The sequence below is a fragment of the Prionailurus bengalensis genome, chromosome E4 (assembly GCF_016509475.1).
Source record: "Prionailurus bengalensis isolate Pbe53 chromosome E4, Fcat_Pben_1.1_paternal_pri, whole genome shotgun sequence".
In the NCBI taxonomy this organism is placed as follows: domain Eukaryota; kingdom Metazoa; phylum Chordata; class Mammalia; order Carnivora; family Felidae; genus Prionailurus; species Prionailurus bengalensis.
In genome coordinates, this window is record NC_057360.1 from 64,596,047 (window position 1) to 64,610,444 (window position 14,398).

General features: G+C 60.9%; 1 protein-coding gene across 3 annotated transcripts; it reads left to right on the plus strand.

Annotated features, from left to right (window-relative positions):
- Positions 1-1,291: 1,291 nt before the first annotated feature.
- TAGLN2 (transgelin 2) lies at positions 1,292-8,274 on the plus strand. 3 transcript variants are annotated; one of them, XM_043568949.1, is made up of 5 exons: positions 1,292-1,405; positions 6,065-6,271; positions 6,681-6,855; positions 7,169-7,271; positions 7,524-8,274. In XM_043568949.1, exons 2-5 carry the CDS (start codon positions 6,092-6,094, stop codon positions 7,663-7,665), a joined length of 600 nt encoding a protein of 199 aa, XP_043424884.1. In that variant the 5' UTR covers positions 1,292-1,405; positions 6,065-6,091; the 3' UTR covers positions 7,666-8,274. The 3 variants fall into 3 exon arrangements, with proteins under 3 accessions (XP_043424884.1, XP_043424885.1, XP_043424883.1); XM_043568950.1 differs by having other exon boundaries at positions 1,359-1,564; XM_043568948.1 differs by lacking the exon at positions 1,292-1,405 and adding an exon at positions 2,072-2,513.
- The last annotated feature ends 6,124 nt before the right edge of the window (positions 8,275-14,398 follow it).

Sequence of the window (14,398 nt, forward strand, 5' to 3'; positions counted from 1 at the left end):
AAGCCCTTGCCCTTGGTGAGTTTTTGCCAGTTGGTGAAGCAGGCAAAGAAGCGGTTACGGTGTGATGGGATAGGTTCTGCGATAAAGCTAGGTGTTGGGTATTGTGGTAGCACAGAGGAAGGAGCCCACAAACAATGTGTGTGCTTACAGCACGAACTGGGGACAGTGCTTCCCCTGGGGAGCTCCTCACGGGATGGGAGTAACAGTAATAGCTAGTCGTCACTGAGCACCTGCTATGGGCCAGGCACTGCTCTAGGCTATTCATGTATATCATTTCCTTTTCTGTAACCATGGGGTCGGTAGGATTATCTATTTTCTAGGCTGGCCCGCTGAAGCATAGAGGCTTTAGTCATTTGCCCAGAGGTCACACAGTGGGCATGGGGTAGAGCAGATCAGAAGTGGGTCAAGGGAGGGAAAGCATCCCAGGCAGAAAGCACAGAGGAGTGAGAACAGTGGGTCTCCCAGGGAATCACTTGGTGGACCTGGCTCTCAGGGCCGGGCAGGATTGGGGAACGAGGGACAGAAAGGTGGAAGGACGCTGGTGGTGGATGTCCTTGGAAGCCAGGCCAAACAGTAGCTTCTGTATTACAGGAAGAACCCCACTGGTGGGTGTCGGCAGGGGCTCCACCCCAGGGGGACTGCTCAGCAGAAGCCGGAAGAGGGGTGCTCCTTCAACCCCTAAGCTATGCTGCCCTCCATTCACAGACACAGAACTGCCAGCCTCCCCCTCCTCCCCCTAAGTCCTCCTCTTCTGATCCCTCCAGGATTAGGAAGAGGTGCCGGGTCAGAGAGAGGAGACTAAGGGGAAGAAATCAGGTCTGAACCCTGGGTCCCAACAGTGGTCACGCCCCCTGGGCCCCGGGGGCAAAGAATGACCTCACTGTCAGTTCCTGCCCAGGCCTGAAGTAGGTGGAGAGCGGGAGCACATGCGGGTACTGTCCTGGCCTGCACCCCGGTACTGTCCCACCTTAGCCAGCTGGGGATGGGGGGTGGGGGTGGGGGTGGGGTCTTCTCGTGCCTCCGTTTACCTAACCACCCTTTTTAAATCAAGACGCTTCTTCCCACATAAACACGCCCACAGTCTTGCGCTAATCTTCCAGGCAAAAAGCTTCCCACCGAGGCACACGTCGTGAGCTCCCAGGTGCAGACGGTGGTTCTCCTGGGTGGAGACCACCGCAGCCGCCCGCGTAGGCCCGACTCCCCAGACCCTGCCGCCCACTGCCCCTCTCTCCCCAAGCTCTGCCCTCCGCCCCGGCGCTGCGGCGCCTTTAAAGCCTCTGGGCGCTCGCCCCGCCCCGGGTCCGCCCCGTCCGAGGCGGGAGCCGCTGAAAACCCCCGGCCCGGGCCGGGCGCGCCACTCGGCCCGCAGCCCCCGCCCAGAGTGCGCCGCGCCGGCCCGCCAACGGTGAGCAGGGGGAGGGCGGGGGGCGCGCCTCCGGGAAGCGGGAGGCCCGCGCCGGCGACTTGCTCCCGGGGCCGGCGCGAGGGTCCGACGACGGCTCTGCTCGCCCGGTGCTGTCGGATCCTGTCCCCAAGCCCCGACCCGGCATTGCCGGGCGATGAGGTCAGGCGAGGGTGCGGGTGCACCGACGGGGCGTCCGTCCGCAACGGGGACCGGGCCGTCGGGGTTGACGAGTGGAGGGCGTCGGGGCGTGGCTGGCGGGCTCCGAGGGACCGCGCGCCCGAGCTTCCCCGCGACCCCTCACTTCCCGGTTGCAGGAGCACGTGCGGGGGCCGCCCTCTCTGTGCCTCCTCCCGCCGGCCGTCTTCCTGGGGACTCGGGGTCGCGGGCTGGGGAGGAGAGGCCCCCGACCTCGGGGGGTGGCCGCCGGCGCGCGCGGGTGGTGTGGGGAGGGGGCTGCTTGCAGGAGCTCCGGTCCACCCCCCGCCCCCCCCCCCCGGCCGGGGCCCCCACCCCGCGCCCCCTGCTGCTGGGAAAGCCGGCGGGGGCCGCGGGCGGGCGGGCGGGCGGGCTGCCCAGACCACTGCGTCACCCCAGCGGCGGGCTGTGGGTGACTCATCCGGCTGTAACGGCCCTGGGTGTGGCGAGGCGGGGCGGCGGGGCCGGACCTGCAGGACCGGAAGTGGACGGCCGCCTTCCCGGCCCCGCAGGCCTCCCAGAGCCCCCTTGCAGCCCGTGCCCGGGAAGTTCTGGGGGGAGCCTGGCATCTGGGAGCAGAAAGGAGCGAGGCGGGAGTGAGGGTCCCGGGGATGGGGGGGCCCAGTGGCTTGGATGGGCTTTCCCGAGTTCTGACTGCGGAGCACCAAAGAGAGGGACAGCTCCCCCTCTCCGACGCCACCCCCCATTTCTCCTCCCTAGTCCCCCGGGAAGACCCACAGCTGCAGAGAAGGCCAAGGCAGGCTGGGGAGGGGGGGGCCCGCCCCGCGGAGGCGGCGCGGTCGTCTTTGGCCGACTGCACCCCCCCCTCCAGCGCCCCAGCCCTCTCCTGCCCCCTGGGGATTGGCCTCTACTGCTTTCTCCACCCCAGCCCTTCTCCCTCCAGGATTTTCAGGTATGGGGCTCTCTGGCTCCCGACAGGCCTTCGGTTCCCGGGGCATTTCTTCTCCTGAACTGTTTCCCGGAGTCTGTTTCTCTGCCCCCAAACTCCTAACTTCCCACTCCTCCAGATGCCCCCCCCCCATGGCCTCCGCAGCTGCCCCCCGCCTCTCCGGCTGCGGGATCCCTTGCACCTGCCCACACCTGAGAATGCGGCCAGGGGCCCCTTTCCAAGGATGCCGCCTGCGGCCCCGGTGCCCAGAGCCTCGTCACCACTCCATGTGTGTGGAGTGCGTGTCTCTGCCTGGTGCCCCCACCCTGCCGGGTTCCTGTGTTTGGTACACAGAAGCCATGGCAACGGCCCCCACCTCACCCCTCCTCCCGCAAGCCTTGAGGCTTCCTGTTTGTGCAGCCTCAGCTTTCTCTTCTGCTCACTGACTTGACGGTGGGGGGCTGCCCCGCGTGGCTCCTTGGTCACAGGTGTCCATCATCCTTGCTTCCGCCTGCTTCCTGTGCGCTTCACTTTGGGGACAGGGACCCCCATCTCGCCCTTTTAGAATAGCCCTGACCCCCCGACTCTGAGTTAGGAAGTTCCCCCGCGTGCACGATGAATGGAGAATCTCTGTCTTCCGCACGAAACACCCCAGCCAGGGACCCTTTCCCTTGACATCTGCGTGGGGTGGGGCGAGGTGAGCGTCCTGCCCCGGGGTCTCTGGTGGGGGTGAGGGGTGTTCCCGCGCCAGGCCTGCCCCCCAGGTGGTTCAGCGGTCGTCTCTGTTGGGACCCCCAGCCCCAGGCATCTCCTACACCGCTCCCCACCCCAGTAGGCACCTGGCTGTCTTCCCTTCCTTTGAGGGAGGGCTGCGGAAGTTCCCCTGGGCGTCACTAGGGTGGGCCGCTCCAGCTCCAGCCGGCCAGCCGCGGCCCATCGGCTGGCGCCTACCCCAGGGAGCCGGAGGAGAAACAGCTGTGGACAGGCTGGCTGGGCTGCCCCGCCCCTTCCCCAGGCCCCTCCCCTTCCCAGTTCTCTGCCCCACAGCTGTGGCACCTCAGGGCTCACGGGCTGTGGCCCCAGAGTGGGGCTGGGTCCAGTCTCCAGAGTTGGGGAGGGACCCTCAGCGTTCTCCCTGTGCCCAGAGGTGGGTCTGGGAGGCCAAGTCCGGTCTGCCCCTGTGGAGGGGACACTGCTCTCCACTGCTCTCCCCTGCTAACCCTGCTGCCTGAGTTAATGATTCTCCTGCCCTTTCTCTCCCCGGGCCATCGTGATCCCTTGGCCTCAGGCCACGTGGCTCCAAGGAGACACAGCCCTGAGGCCCAGGGGACCGTAGTGAAGCTGCTCCCAGGAGAGAGGTCTAGACATTGGGCCAAGAAAAGGGGCTTACTGGTGGCTGTCCTTCATCTCAGGTCTCCTGGACATGCCCCTGTGTGCCAGGGGCGCCGGGCTGCTGGGGCTGGGCTGGGAGGAGAGACACTTGTCCTCCTTGCTCCGCAGGCTTCAGCCTGCCCTCCCCCAGCTGAGTGTGTGTGTGTGTGTGTGTGTGTGTGTGTGTGTGTGTGCCTGGTGATGTGGGTCAAGGCCCAGACCGACATTTATCTGGCCCAGCCTTTAGGCGGGGGAAGGGGGGGAGGGGAAGTGGGGGGGGGTTGCTCTTAATGAGGTATAAAAATAACTGATTTGTGGGGAGGATTCCTTCGGGAAATGTGCTGCTAGATAAGCTGGAGTGGAAAGGAACAGCCATGTTGGAGTGCGGGGGAGGGGACTAGCCTGAGACCCAAGGCTGAGCGGCCAGAGGGGTTTGAGGTGACTCTGCCCCTGTGACCTGACTCTTCTCCTGAGCCCCAAGACCCATGGCGGGGGGGGGGGCAGGATTGTTTAGCCTGGGGTGTGTGGGAGAGAGGGAGCCTGAGTGACTTCAGCCCTTAAGTCTGACCTGGTCTAGAGCCGGATGTGGGGGGCGAGAGTGTCTCCCTTTCCTGTCCTTGAATACAGGTGCTTGTTCTGGGGACTCCCCCTGTATGAGCAGCAGGCAGCTGGCTGCATTTCAGAATGGAAAGGGAAGCTCATTTATAGAGCGGATGGGGACAGGAAGTGAGGTCCTGTCCTTTCTCTGGTCCTGGCTCCCCCTTGCATGAGTAGCATTCCTGAGACAGCTCCTTGGGGTCCCGGAGGGGGGACCTAGGTAGTGAGGTAGTAGGTGGGGACAGACTGCCCACGGGCCAGGTCTGGAAACCACCCAGTTCTTCCTAAGTGAGGTCCTCAAATGAAGCTAAACCCTCCCGCGCATTTCCCCAACCCTCCCTCCCCTCCCAGGTTTCCCTAAAAATACCACCCGAGGCTCCCGTGTCAGTTCCCTATTCCTGCCCTCGCAAATGAGCACAAACTTAGTGACTTAAAGCACATCATGCGGCTCTAGAAATCCCCCCGGAGGTCTCACTGGTAAAACCGAAGTGGCAGCGAGGCTGCGTTCCTCCTTGGGGAGTTTAGGGGAGAATCCCTCTCCGGGCCTTGTCCAGGACGTGGGCCTGACCCTGACCTGACTCTGCTTTCTTCTTGCTTCTCCTGCTCTGACTTGCCTACCTCCCTCCTCCGCTTATAGAGACCCTGGCTGTGAGGACACTGGGCCCACCTGGATGGTCCAGGGGACTCTCCCCTTCATTCAGTGACATCAGCAAGTCCTTTTTTTTTTTTTTTGCGATGTAACATTCACAGGTTCTGGGAATTAGGGTGTAGCTGCCTCTGGGGGACCATGACTCTGCCCACCACAGCTTCTAGAAAGGAAAGTAGAATTTGTTTTGACTGCCCAGTGGTTTCTCGTGGGAGTTTCCTTTGGCTTGCCGAAATCTTTTAAGGACCTACTTAGACCTCCTCTTCCAGGAAGCCTTCCAGGTTGCTTCTGCCCACACTCTCTTCTGCATTTCCGTGATGTAGGGTCTGACTGTGTAGGCCTGTGCGGTATTTGTCGTGTACAAGCCTTACCCTTTCCTGGGTGCTCACTTGGCCTCTTTGTTGGCATTCTGGGACCCAAGGCTTCTGTCTCTCCCGCAACCCCCAGCACAAATAGTGGGTGCTCAGTGAAAGCCAGTGGCTAAGTGAGGGCAGTTGTGTCCAGTTCTCTAGCTCCTGGCAGAGATCTGCCAAGCCATTCCAGGTCTTCCTCCTCTCCCCAAATCATCTCCCTTCCCAGGGCTGAAGGGTTAGAATGGCCAGCTTGCCTTTGCTAAAGCTGACCACCCCCAGTGAGGAGCTGAACCCCCAGGCTTGGCCTCATTTACCCCAGATTCTATTCCAGTGGGTTTTCTGTCTCATCTGAGTAGTGGGGCTGTTCAAACGACATCTGATGGGAGGACTCCGTGTAATAAACAGACTGCTCATCATAGGGTTGGGGGAACCCAGAGATGGCCTGTGTGGCCCCTTAAGCCTAGAGCTCTGAGCAGTGCTAATTCAGCCTGTGCCCCGGAGTCAGGCCGAAAGTTCCCTCCTTTGATGGCGGGTCTCGAGGGGATAGGGAGTGTGTCCCTGCAGGCTGCAGAGACCTGACTGCGGTCCTGGCCGTGTCTTCTCCCCAGCTCCCACAGCCACCGCTGCCCTTTGGAATGGCCAACAGGGGACCCGCCTACGGCCTGAGCCGGGAGGTGCAGCAGAAGATTGAGAAACAGTATGACGCGGACCTGGAGCAGATCCTGATCCAGTGGATCACCACCCAGTGCCGCAAGGATGTGGGCCGGCCCCAGCCTGGGCGCGAGAACTTCCAGAACTGGCTCAAGGATGGCACGGTGAGAGCTGGGCCCTTCGGACTGCAGGTGCCCGGGACAGAGCCGGGCCTGGGGGCGCCTGGGGTTATTGCAGCTGCGGAACTGTGGGCACGCCCGTCCCACTTCCTCCTCAGCCCGGGCACCTATCTTGCAGAGGACCCGTGTTTTCCTCCCTCCCGTGGAGCGAAAGGGAGGCCCGAGGGGGACACAGGGAAGAACCGGGGTGGGGGGGGAGGGAGGTGTTCTAGGCAGTGATGCTGGAACAGCAAGGCTTTCACTCTGGGTTCAGAGGCAGGGGCTGGGCGGGAGGGAGCCCGGGCATCCCTCCCGGTGGAGGCGGAGCGCCTTCAGGTAGGACAGGAACCGCGGGGGCTGAGCGTCTCTGGCAGCAGCACGGCCTCACCTCTGCACCCCTGCTGTCCTCACCCAGGTGCTGTGTGAGCTCATCAACGGGCTGTACCCCGAGGGGCAGGCCCCCGTGAAGAAGATCCAGGCCTCCACCATGGCCTTCAAGCAGATGGAGCAGATCTCTCAGTTCTTACAGGCGGCCGAACGCTATGGCATCAACACCACCGACATCTTCCAGACCGTGGACCTCTGGGAAGGTGGGCTGGGGCCGGGGCCGGGGCCGGGGGCGCCGTCACCCTGGAGGCCAGAGGCTGGGCTGGGCAGTCTTGAAGGGAGAAGGGGGCGGGTTTCTGGCACCTCGCGCACAGGGGTGTGTGTGTGTGTGCGTGTGTGTGTGTGTGTGTTTCATGGAGGAGTGGGCCGTGTTGGGGGATGGGGTGGTGGAGGGTGTGGGGATGAAGAGGAGAAGAATTGGGAAGCCAGGCTTGCTGACCACGTGGGTGGAGGTGGAACCCCGGCACCCAGGGCCCCGGCACGGCCGAGGCCAACACACCGCCTTCCCCTTCCCAGGAAAGAACATGGCATGTGTGCAGCGGACGCTGATGAACCTGGGTGGGCTGGCGGTCGCCCGGGACGATGGGCTTTTCTCTGGAGATCCCAACTGGTTTCCTAAGTGAGTATCGCGGGGCGTCCCGGGCCTGTCCCTGTCCCTAGAAAATGGTCCCGCTCAAAGCACGTTTACATCCCTCACCATCCCGAGTCCTCGCTGCTCTCCTGGGACGGCAAAGGACTGTCCCTTCTGAGACACGGGGAGGGAGGTGGCTCCGGGGAGAGCGAAGCTGGCGGCAGCACCCGAGCCCCCAGGGAAGACACTCACCGGGGCCGCCTCCAGCCCCTTCCTCACCAGCACTCTCTCTTGGCCCAGGAAATCCAAGGAGAACCCTCGCAACTTCTCGGACAACCAGCTACAAGAGGGCAAGAATGTGATCGGGCTACAGATGGGTACCAACCGCGGGGCGTCCCAGGCAGGCATGACCGGCTACGGGATGCCCCGCCAGATCCTCTGATCCCACCGTGCCCTGCCCCGCCCTCCCACGGATGGTTAATATATATGTATATTTCAGCAGTGACATTCCCCGAGAGCCCCTGGGGCTTGCAGACTCCCCTCTGCCAGGGCGGGGGCCTGGCCTGCCTCCTCTGGGGGGCACCCGACGGCGGGCTCCCCCCCCCCGGGCTTACTAATACATTCCCTTCCTCAAACCCACCCAAACTGGACCAACCACAACTGGCCTCTTTTCTCCTGGGACCAAAATTTGGGGGCCTCGCCACCCCCCAGCCGCATACCTCTTCACTTGCCCTTTGGCTTCTCTCCCCACGACCCCTGAGCTCCGTGCCCTCAATCCATTCCTTGGCCGGGGGTCAGAGACGCCGCCTTCCGGCCTTCCTTCCGCAAGCATGCCTCGCCCCCAGCTGTGGCTGCAGGGACCTAATTTATAGGGAGAGGCCTGTGGCGGCCGCCTCCCCAGCCACAGCCGGGCTGCGCTCACCACACATCAAGGCAGCCGGCTCCTGGCAGGGGTCCTCTTGGCTTCCCATTTTCCATTCCCCTTGCTGTGGCTGGGGCTTGAAAAACCTGAGTTTGCTGATTTGAATAAATATCTCTGCCTTTTTTTGGATGGACTCTGGTTGTGTCTAGGGCCTTGAGCCCTCCACTGGGAAGGGAGGAAACGTGGGGGGCAGCGTGGTGATTGGTACAGGGGAGAAGGATTTCGGATGAAAGGCTGCGATCCTCACCCCCATCTGTGATTTTCTTCCCTGTTCTCTGGCTCCTGTGGTTTAGGTGAGGGTAGGTTGGGGTTGAGGACGGGGCTTCGCAGCTGCCCTTGGAGGATATGCGGGCGGTGCCCACAGCTACCCGAGAGATCCCACCTGGTGCTCCTGGTCGGCCCCCTCCCCCAGCCAGAGGAGGGTGGGGCTGGGTGGGAGGCCCCTCGGGCAGGCTTGGGACATGGTGGCCCCTGTCCAGTTGGCCAGATCAGCTTGGGGGCTAGGGGCCAAGGGTGCAGTGGTGGGGAGGAATTGACAGGCTGTGAGTGAGCAGGAAGTAGTCAGTGGTGGTGGCTGGAGGGAGGAAGCCTTGTTGATTGACCCCACGTGCTTGGGAGAGCAGGCGGGAGCGCTTCCCTTCTGGGTGGGCGGCCTCGTACCAAGATAACCAATCTTGGGGTCAGGCTGTCCTGAGCTGGCCCTGACCGAGGCATGGGCGTTCCGCCCTGTGGTTTCCAGCTCCCAGGTGTCTTTACCCCACGGCCTCCCTGTCACACCCCGGATCTTCCTCGGAGAACTGGACAGACCCCGGGCCAGCCCCCCACAGTGGGTTCCTCCCTCCCCGCTTTCTCCTTCAGGGCAGCTGTTTCCTGAGGGGGGCAGAGCCACAGCATTGTGCCCAAGGGTGACTTTCATCCTCCTCTCACTGCCCTGTTGTGGTGACTTCTGCCAAGGAGCATCTCCTTTGTGCTAGGCTCTGTGCCTGGGGACATTAGCCCCTGATCCTGACGCCATGCTGCAGGGGGAGATGGTATTTGCTTGGGGGCCGTGGTCCCTCAGGCTGAGACACAGATAAGATAGGCTGCAGTTTATATGCAAATTCCCAGGGGATTAGCTGTCATTCTGCCCCTTTGGTTCTGGAGATTCTGTGGGATGCCGAGCCAGAGAGTGATGTCATTGCAGAGACAACACTGAATTCACTAACAGTTCTACGTAAAAAACCAAGCCTTCCCTGATTGAACGATTTACAGCTACGGCTTATTGGCCACACGCCTCACGACTTTCTGAGACACTTCGGCCTGTCTCAGAGCCAAGACTGAGAATCCCTGCCTTCTCGGGGCAGATTCCCACAGCGGTCCCCGAGGTGGCTATTCCTGCGTCGCTTCCCCCCATTTGGTCCCCAGATGAGCGTGCTGGGTCTCAGGGCGACCCAGGGCCACGTAAGGAGTCAATGGGGGGACGTGGGTTTGAGCCCAGGTCGGCCTGGCCGCGGGCCTGTGCGGTTCTGCTCAGCAAGGAGTGGGGCTGGAGAAGAACAGATGGCCCAAAGGGGTGTGGAGGTGGGGGTGGCCCTCACCCGAGGACTCTAGACACCGGCTCCTTCCTCGTGTTGCCGCGAGGGTGTTGCTGGCCCCGTGCAGAAAGCAGGGCAACGTCCCTGGCACAGCGAGCACCCGGGAAGCGGAAGTGAGGGGTCAGTGGGGTTTGTGGGGCCCCTGCGCTGGGGTTGGTGTCGCCTGACCGTCCTGCTGCCCTGATCTTGCTCAGCGATGCTTCAGGGAGCTCTACCCCCCCTCCCCGCCCCGGGAATAACCCCTTCTTCAAGGCAAACATGGGCGGGTTTGGAGAAAGGCTTGGCCACAGGGTGCGCCTCGCTTCTGCCCGTGACCGCCACCCGCCCACAAGCTCTGTGGGAAACCCCCGTCTCCCCTCAACGAAGCTTCACCTCCCTCCTCCTGGAAATGGCCTGCGCGGACACCTCCAAACTCGCTTTGTTTTCGGTTTGCCTTTTCGTGGCCACGGGAGGCCGCGGTTTTGTGCCTAATATGGCCTCCTTCGTCTCTCCTGCCCATCCCTCCACTTCGGGGTCCCAGCCCTGGGGTTGAGGGCAAGAGCCTCTCCGAATGGCACCTCGTTCTCCAAGGTTGTCCACACGGGTGTCTCCCAGTGCTCTGCGCCCAGGGACTGTCCCCCTCCCGTCCTCACCACGGCTCCCTCCTTCTTCCAGGTCTTGGTTCAAATGTCCCCTTCCACGTAAGGCCTTCCCCAGCCAGCGTCCTTAAAATTGCACATCCCACCCTCCGCCTGCACCCTGTCCTCCTTCCCTGCTTTCTCCTATCACCACCCGACACACAGTGTATTTGACTTATTTATTTTCTCTCTCCACCCACAGAATGTACACCGCGAAAAGGCAGGTTTGTGTTGGTTTTGTGGATGCGACGAGGTGCCTGGCACGTTGTAGCTGCTGGATAAATATTTGTCGAGCCAATGAATGAGTGTCACCCTACGCTCACGTTCCTGAATCGCCTGCCCCAGTGACATGGTGCCCAGCCAGACCACGGTCGCAAGTCAGCCAGCCTGTCATTGGGTCCGAGATGGACCCGGCTCATCTGTCTTGTCGGCTTCCAATGCTCCCTCGTGGTTCTTTTCTAACAGGTGCAAACCTGTGAATCCAGTGTTGGGGGTGGGGGAGGCCAGGGGTGGGTTGGGAAGGGGATGTGTTCTGGGCAAATGGAGGTCACACTGAGGATTTGGGGGGAGAAATGGGAGGGGGGGGGTGGGAGGAGGGAGGAGCCAACTTCAGTTCATTTTCTCCTTGCCTTGAAAAATCACCTCGGAGGTGGAGAGAAAGCAGGTTAGGCCTATTGTGACCAATGGAAAGGCCTGGAGAAGAAAGATGGGGGGTGAGGGGGGGGGAGGAGGAGGAAGATGGCTCCCCCTGCTTGGCCTAGCTTGGCTCATCCTTGGGGTAAAAGCATGGCGAGGTCTGTGTGGCCTCCTCTTGCGCCTCTGAGCGTGTGTTTAGGTGTGTGAGAATTCACGGTGGGGGGGGGGGTGCTCCGGGGAGCAGGTGGGAGCAGAGGAATCTGACCGCGTGTGGAGGCCGCCTGTGAGGCTGTGTCTGCCAAGGACCGGGGGTTCCGGGTGCAGAGAGGTGTGTGTCCGTGTGCGTAGGCAGAGTGTAAGCATCCGTGAGTTTGCACATGGCTCCGTGGAGAACAGTATGTCCCATTCCTGCGTCTACAGCCGGGGCGGGAGGGGTGGTGGGGGGGGAAGGCCTTTGAGAGCTTGGCAAAAGGCCGCAGAACAGGGGAGAAGCCTGGACAAAGGGGCCCCAGGGAGGGAACTGTAAAGGGTCTGGGATTAAATGTGTTGAAGAGAAGCCTGAAGAGTAAGTTAGTAACTGTCTCCTTGCAGAGAAATGAGTTTTCGTCCCAGTGGCTACAGAGGGGGATATTAAAAGAAAACGCACTGAGGTTGCATCTAGAGAAATGTACTTTAGACGAGGAAAAACGATCCTCTTGACTCCCAAGGTTATTAGCCTCTGGGATCTCTTCAGGGTCAAGAGGAATGTTTTCGATAATAGGACACATCCCATCCTAAGGTGGAAAGTGGGCAATTCTGCCTGGGGACGCATACGCATGCATGCAGTTTTTAAGTTCATGTATTCGTTCGGCAATTATTGGGGTTCTCTGCGTCAGGCCTTACGGGGGATGTGACGATTATTAATACGATTTCTTTGCTCGCAGAGCACATAGTCCTGGAGGGGAGATAAAACGGATATGAGCCCAGCCAGTGATCATTCAGGAAGCCAGCGGTACGTGCCATCGGAGAAATGCCAACCTCCCGCAGCCCCGGGTCATTTCTGGAGTGGAGGCTAGTGGTGATGTCGTGGGGGAGCTGAGGCTGTGTATCTCAGGGATCTGCTCCCCTGAGCAGATTCTGGGGGTCGGGTAGGTGCTGTCATACTCGCTTGTGTGATCAGAGGTCAACTTTTAGTGGGGGGTGAGGGGCTGTTCCCTTCCAGCCTGGAGTGGGGGTGGGCAAAGAGGCCCGAGTCGGGTACGAACCAGAGACCGGGTCGGGACAGAGCAAGGTCGCGGGGTAGGGATGGGGGGACAATCACACAACTCCTCGGACGCTGGGGCTGTCTCACCATTTCACCCTGCCACTGGCAGGACCTGAGTTCTGAATTGTGTTTCCATGAGAGAAAAAAGAGTGGGGCTTGGTGTGGGCTGGGCCATCGTGGGGGGGGATGCTGACATTCATTGCCACCTTCTGCGGGTCCCGGAGCTACGAGCTTTATCTGTATTTTGTATTTGTTCTTTAATTATTTCGGCAAACATTTCTTGAGCACCCACTGAGGGCAAGGTATGCACCGGGTGCTGGGGGTGCTGGGGGTGCTGGGGGACGTAGCCTCGGCAAGACAGGTGGAATCTCTGGCCTCCTCGGAGGAGCTAGAAAAGCAAAAGCAAAGAGCCAGGTATAATGTGATTTGGGGCGTGGTGAGGGGAGCATAGGTGCCATGCGATCCCACAGGAGGGGACCACTCAGCCTCGTGGGGAGGACATCAGTGAGGATCTCTGGAAGATGCTGATGTCTGCGCCGGGAGATCTAAGGACGGGAAGAAACCTGAAGGGGTGGTCCACGGTAGTGAGGAGAATGTTCCAGGCGGAGATCCGGCGTGGGCACTGCCTGGAGGTGAGAACGGGTGGAACCTGACCGTGGAACGTGGGCTTGGAGGCTGAGTGCAGTTGGGAAAGGAAGTCGGGACCAGCCCTTCAGAGGAGCTTCAAAGTCAACTGAAAGATTTTAGACCCTTCCTCAAGCGCTTGGGGCACCCCTGAAAATTTTAAGCAGGGGGCCGAAGGGAAGAGAGTTGTATCTTCTTTAGAAAGCTTCCTCGGGCTGTAGGGTAGAGATAGGCCTGGGCTTGGGAAGACTCTGGAGGCAGGTCGACCTTAGAAGGCTACTGCACTGGTCTAGGCTGGACTGAGAGTGGCTTTGTTGGGGCGGGGGGTGGTCAGCGCTTTCTGGTTGACTGTGGCGAGTGAGGAAGAGGGCTTCAGCAACCAGGTAAGGGCAGTGTCGTCTCTGGGATGGGAAATCCAGGAGCAGCGTATCTGCTTTGGACGCCACCGCACAGGTTCTTCTGTCCCATTTTGCAGGTGAGGAGACCGGGGCCAGGAGCAACGGGAGCTTCAGAACCCAGCTGGCGGCCGAACCGGGATTGGGGTTGATGGCAAAAGCCGTCCACACTCACTGCCCGCCCCTGGCAGGGGTCCCCTCTGAGCTCGCTGACCCCGGGAAGGGTTCAACCGGCGGCCAGCAGGAGCTGCGGTTTTTCTGTGGGTGGAGGCCGGGGCCACAGTGAGGAAGGGAGACGTCAGGGCCTGAGGAGCCGTGCAGGAAGTTCAGCTCACAGCAAACGCCCCTCCAAGGCCAGCGAAGATCTGGCAGCTTCAGAAAAGGACTAATGGAGGGACCCCGAGGCCCAGCCCCTGGATCCCGTGACTCGGGGTTCCCGTCCCCAACGCTCTCTGACTTTCTGGAGCTTCCTGACGGCCCAGTGTTCACCTCCAGCAACAAAAGCTACCACGACCCCCATGATGTACGGAGAGGTGCACTTTCAAGGCACCCCCATAGCTACTAGATCCGGACAGACTTGTCCCCTCTTGGTGGGGCTTTAGGATTTTTTTCAAATATTTTTTTAAGTTTATTGATTTGTTATTGAGAGAGAGAGAGAGAGAGAGAGAGTGAGAGCACAAGCTGGGAAGGGGCAGAGAGAGACGGAGACACAGACTCCGAAGCAGGCTCCAGGCCTCGAGCTGTCAGCACAGAGCCCGATGTGGGGCTCGAACTCACGAACTCATGTGGGCTCGAACCCACAAACTGTGAGATCATGACCTGAGCCGAAGTCAGACACTTAACCAACTGAGCCACCCAGCCGCCGCCGGGGCTTTAGTATTTTTATACCCTTTGGAAAAAAGAGAAAAACCCAGACACCGGGAGCGACATGCTCAAGGTCCCTGGGTGCTTGCACACTTTCTGCATCTTCGAATGCCTCATGGTTCTTGGCCCCATACGACCCGGCCCAGAGGGTGGCTCAGGGGAAGTTCATGGTTTTGAATTGCTTCTGCATGTCCTAGAACTCAGATCTCTGGACTCCTGGTCGCTCAGTGGACACTGAAAATACCCAAAGTGCGTACCCATCCCTGGGGCTGGGGCTGACTCAAGCAGACACAGAGGGCT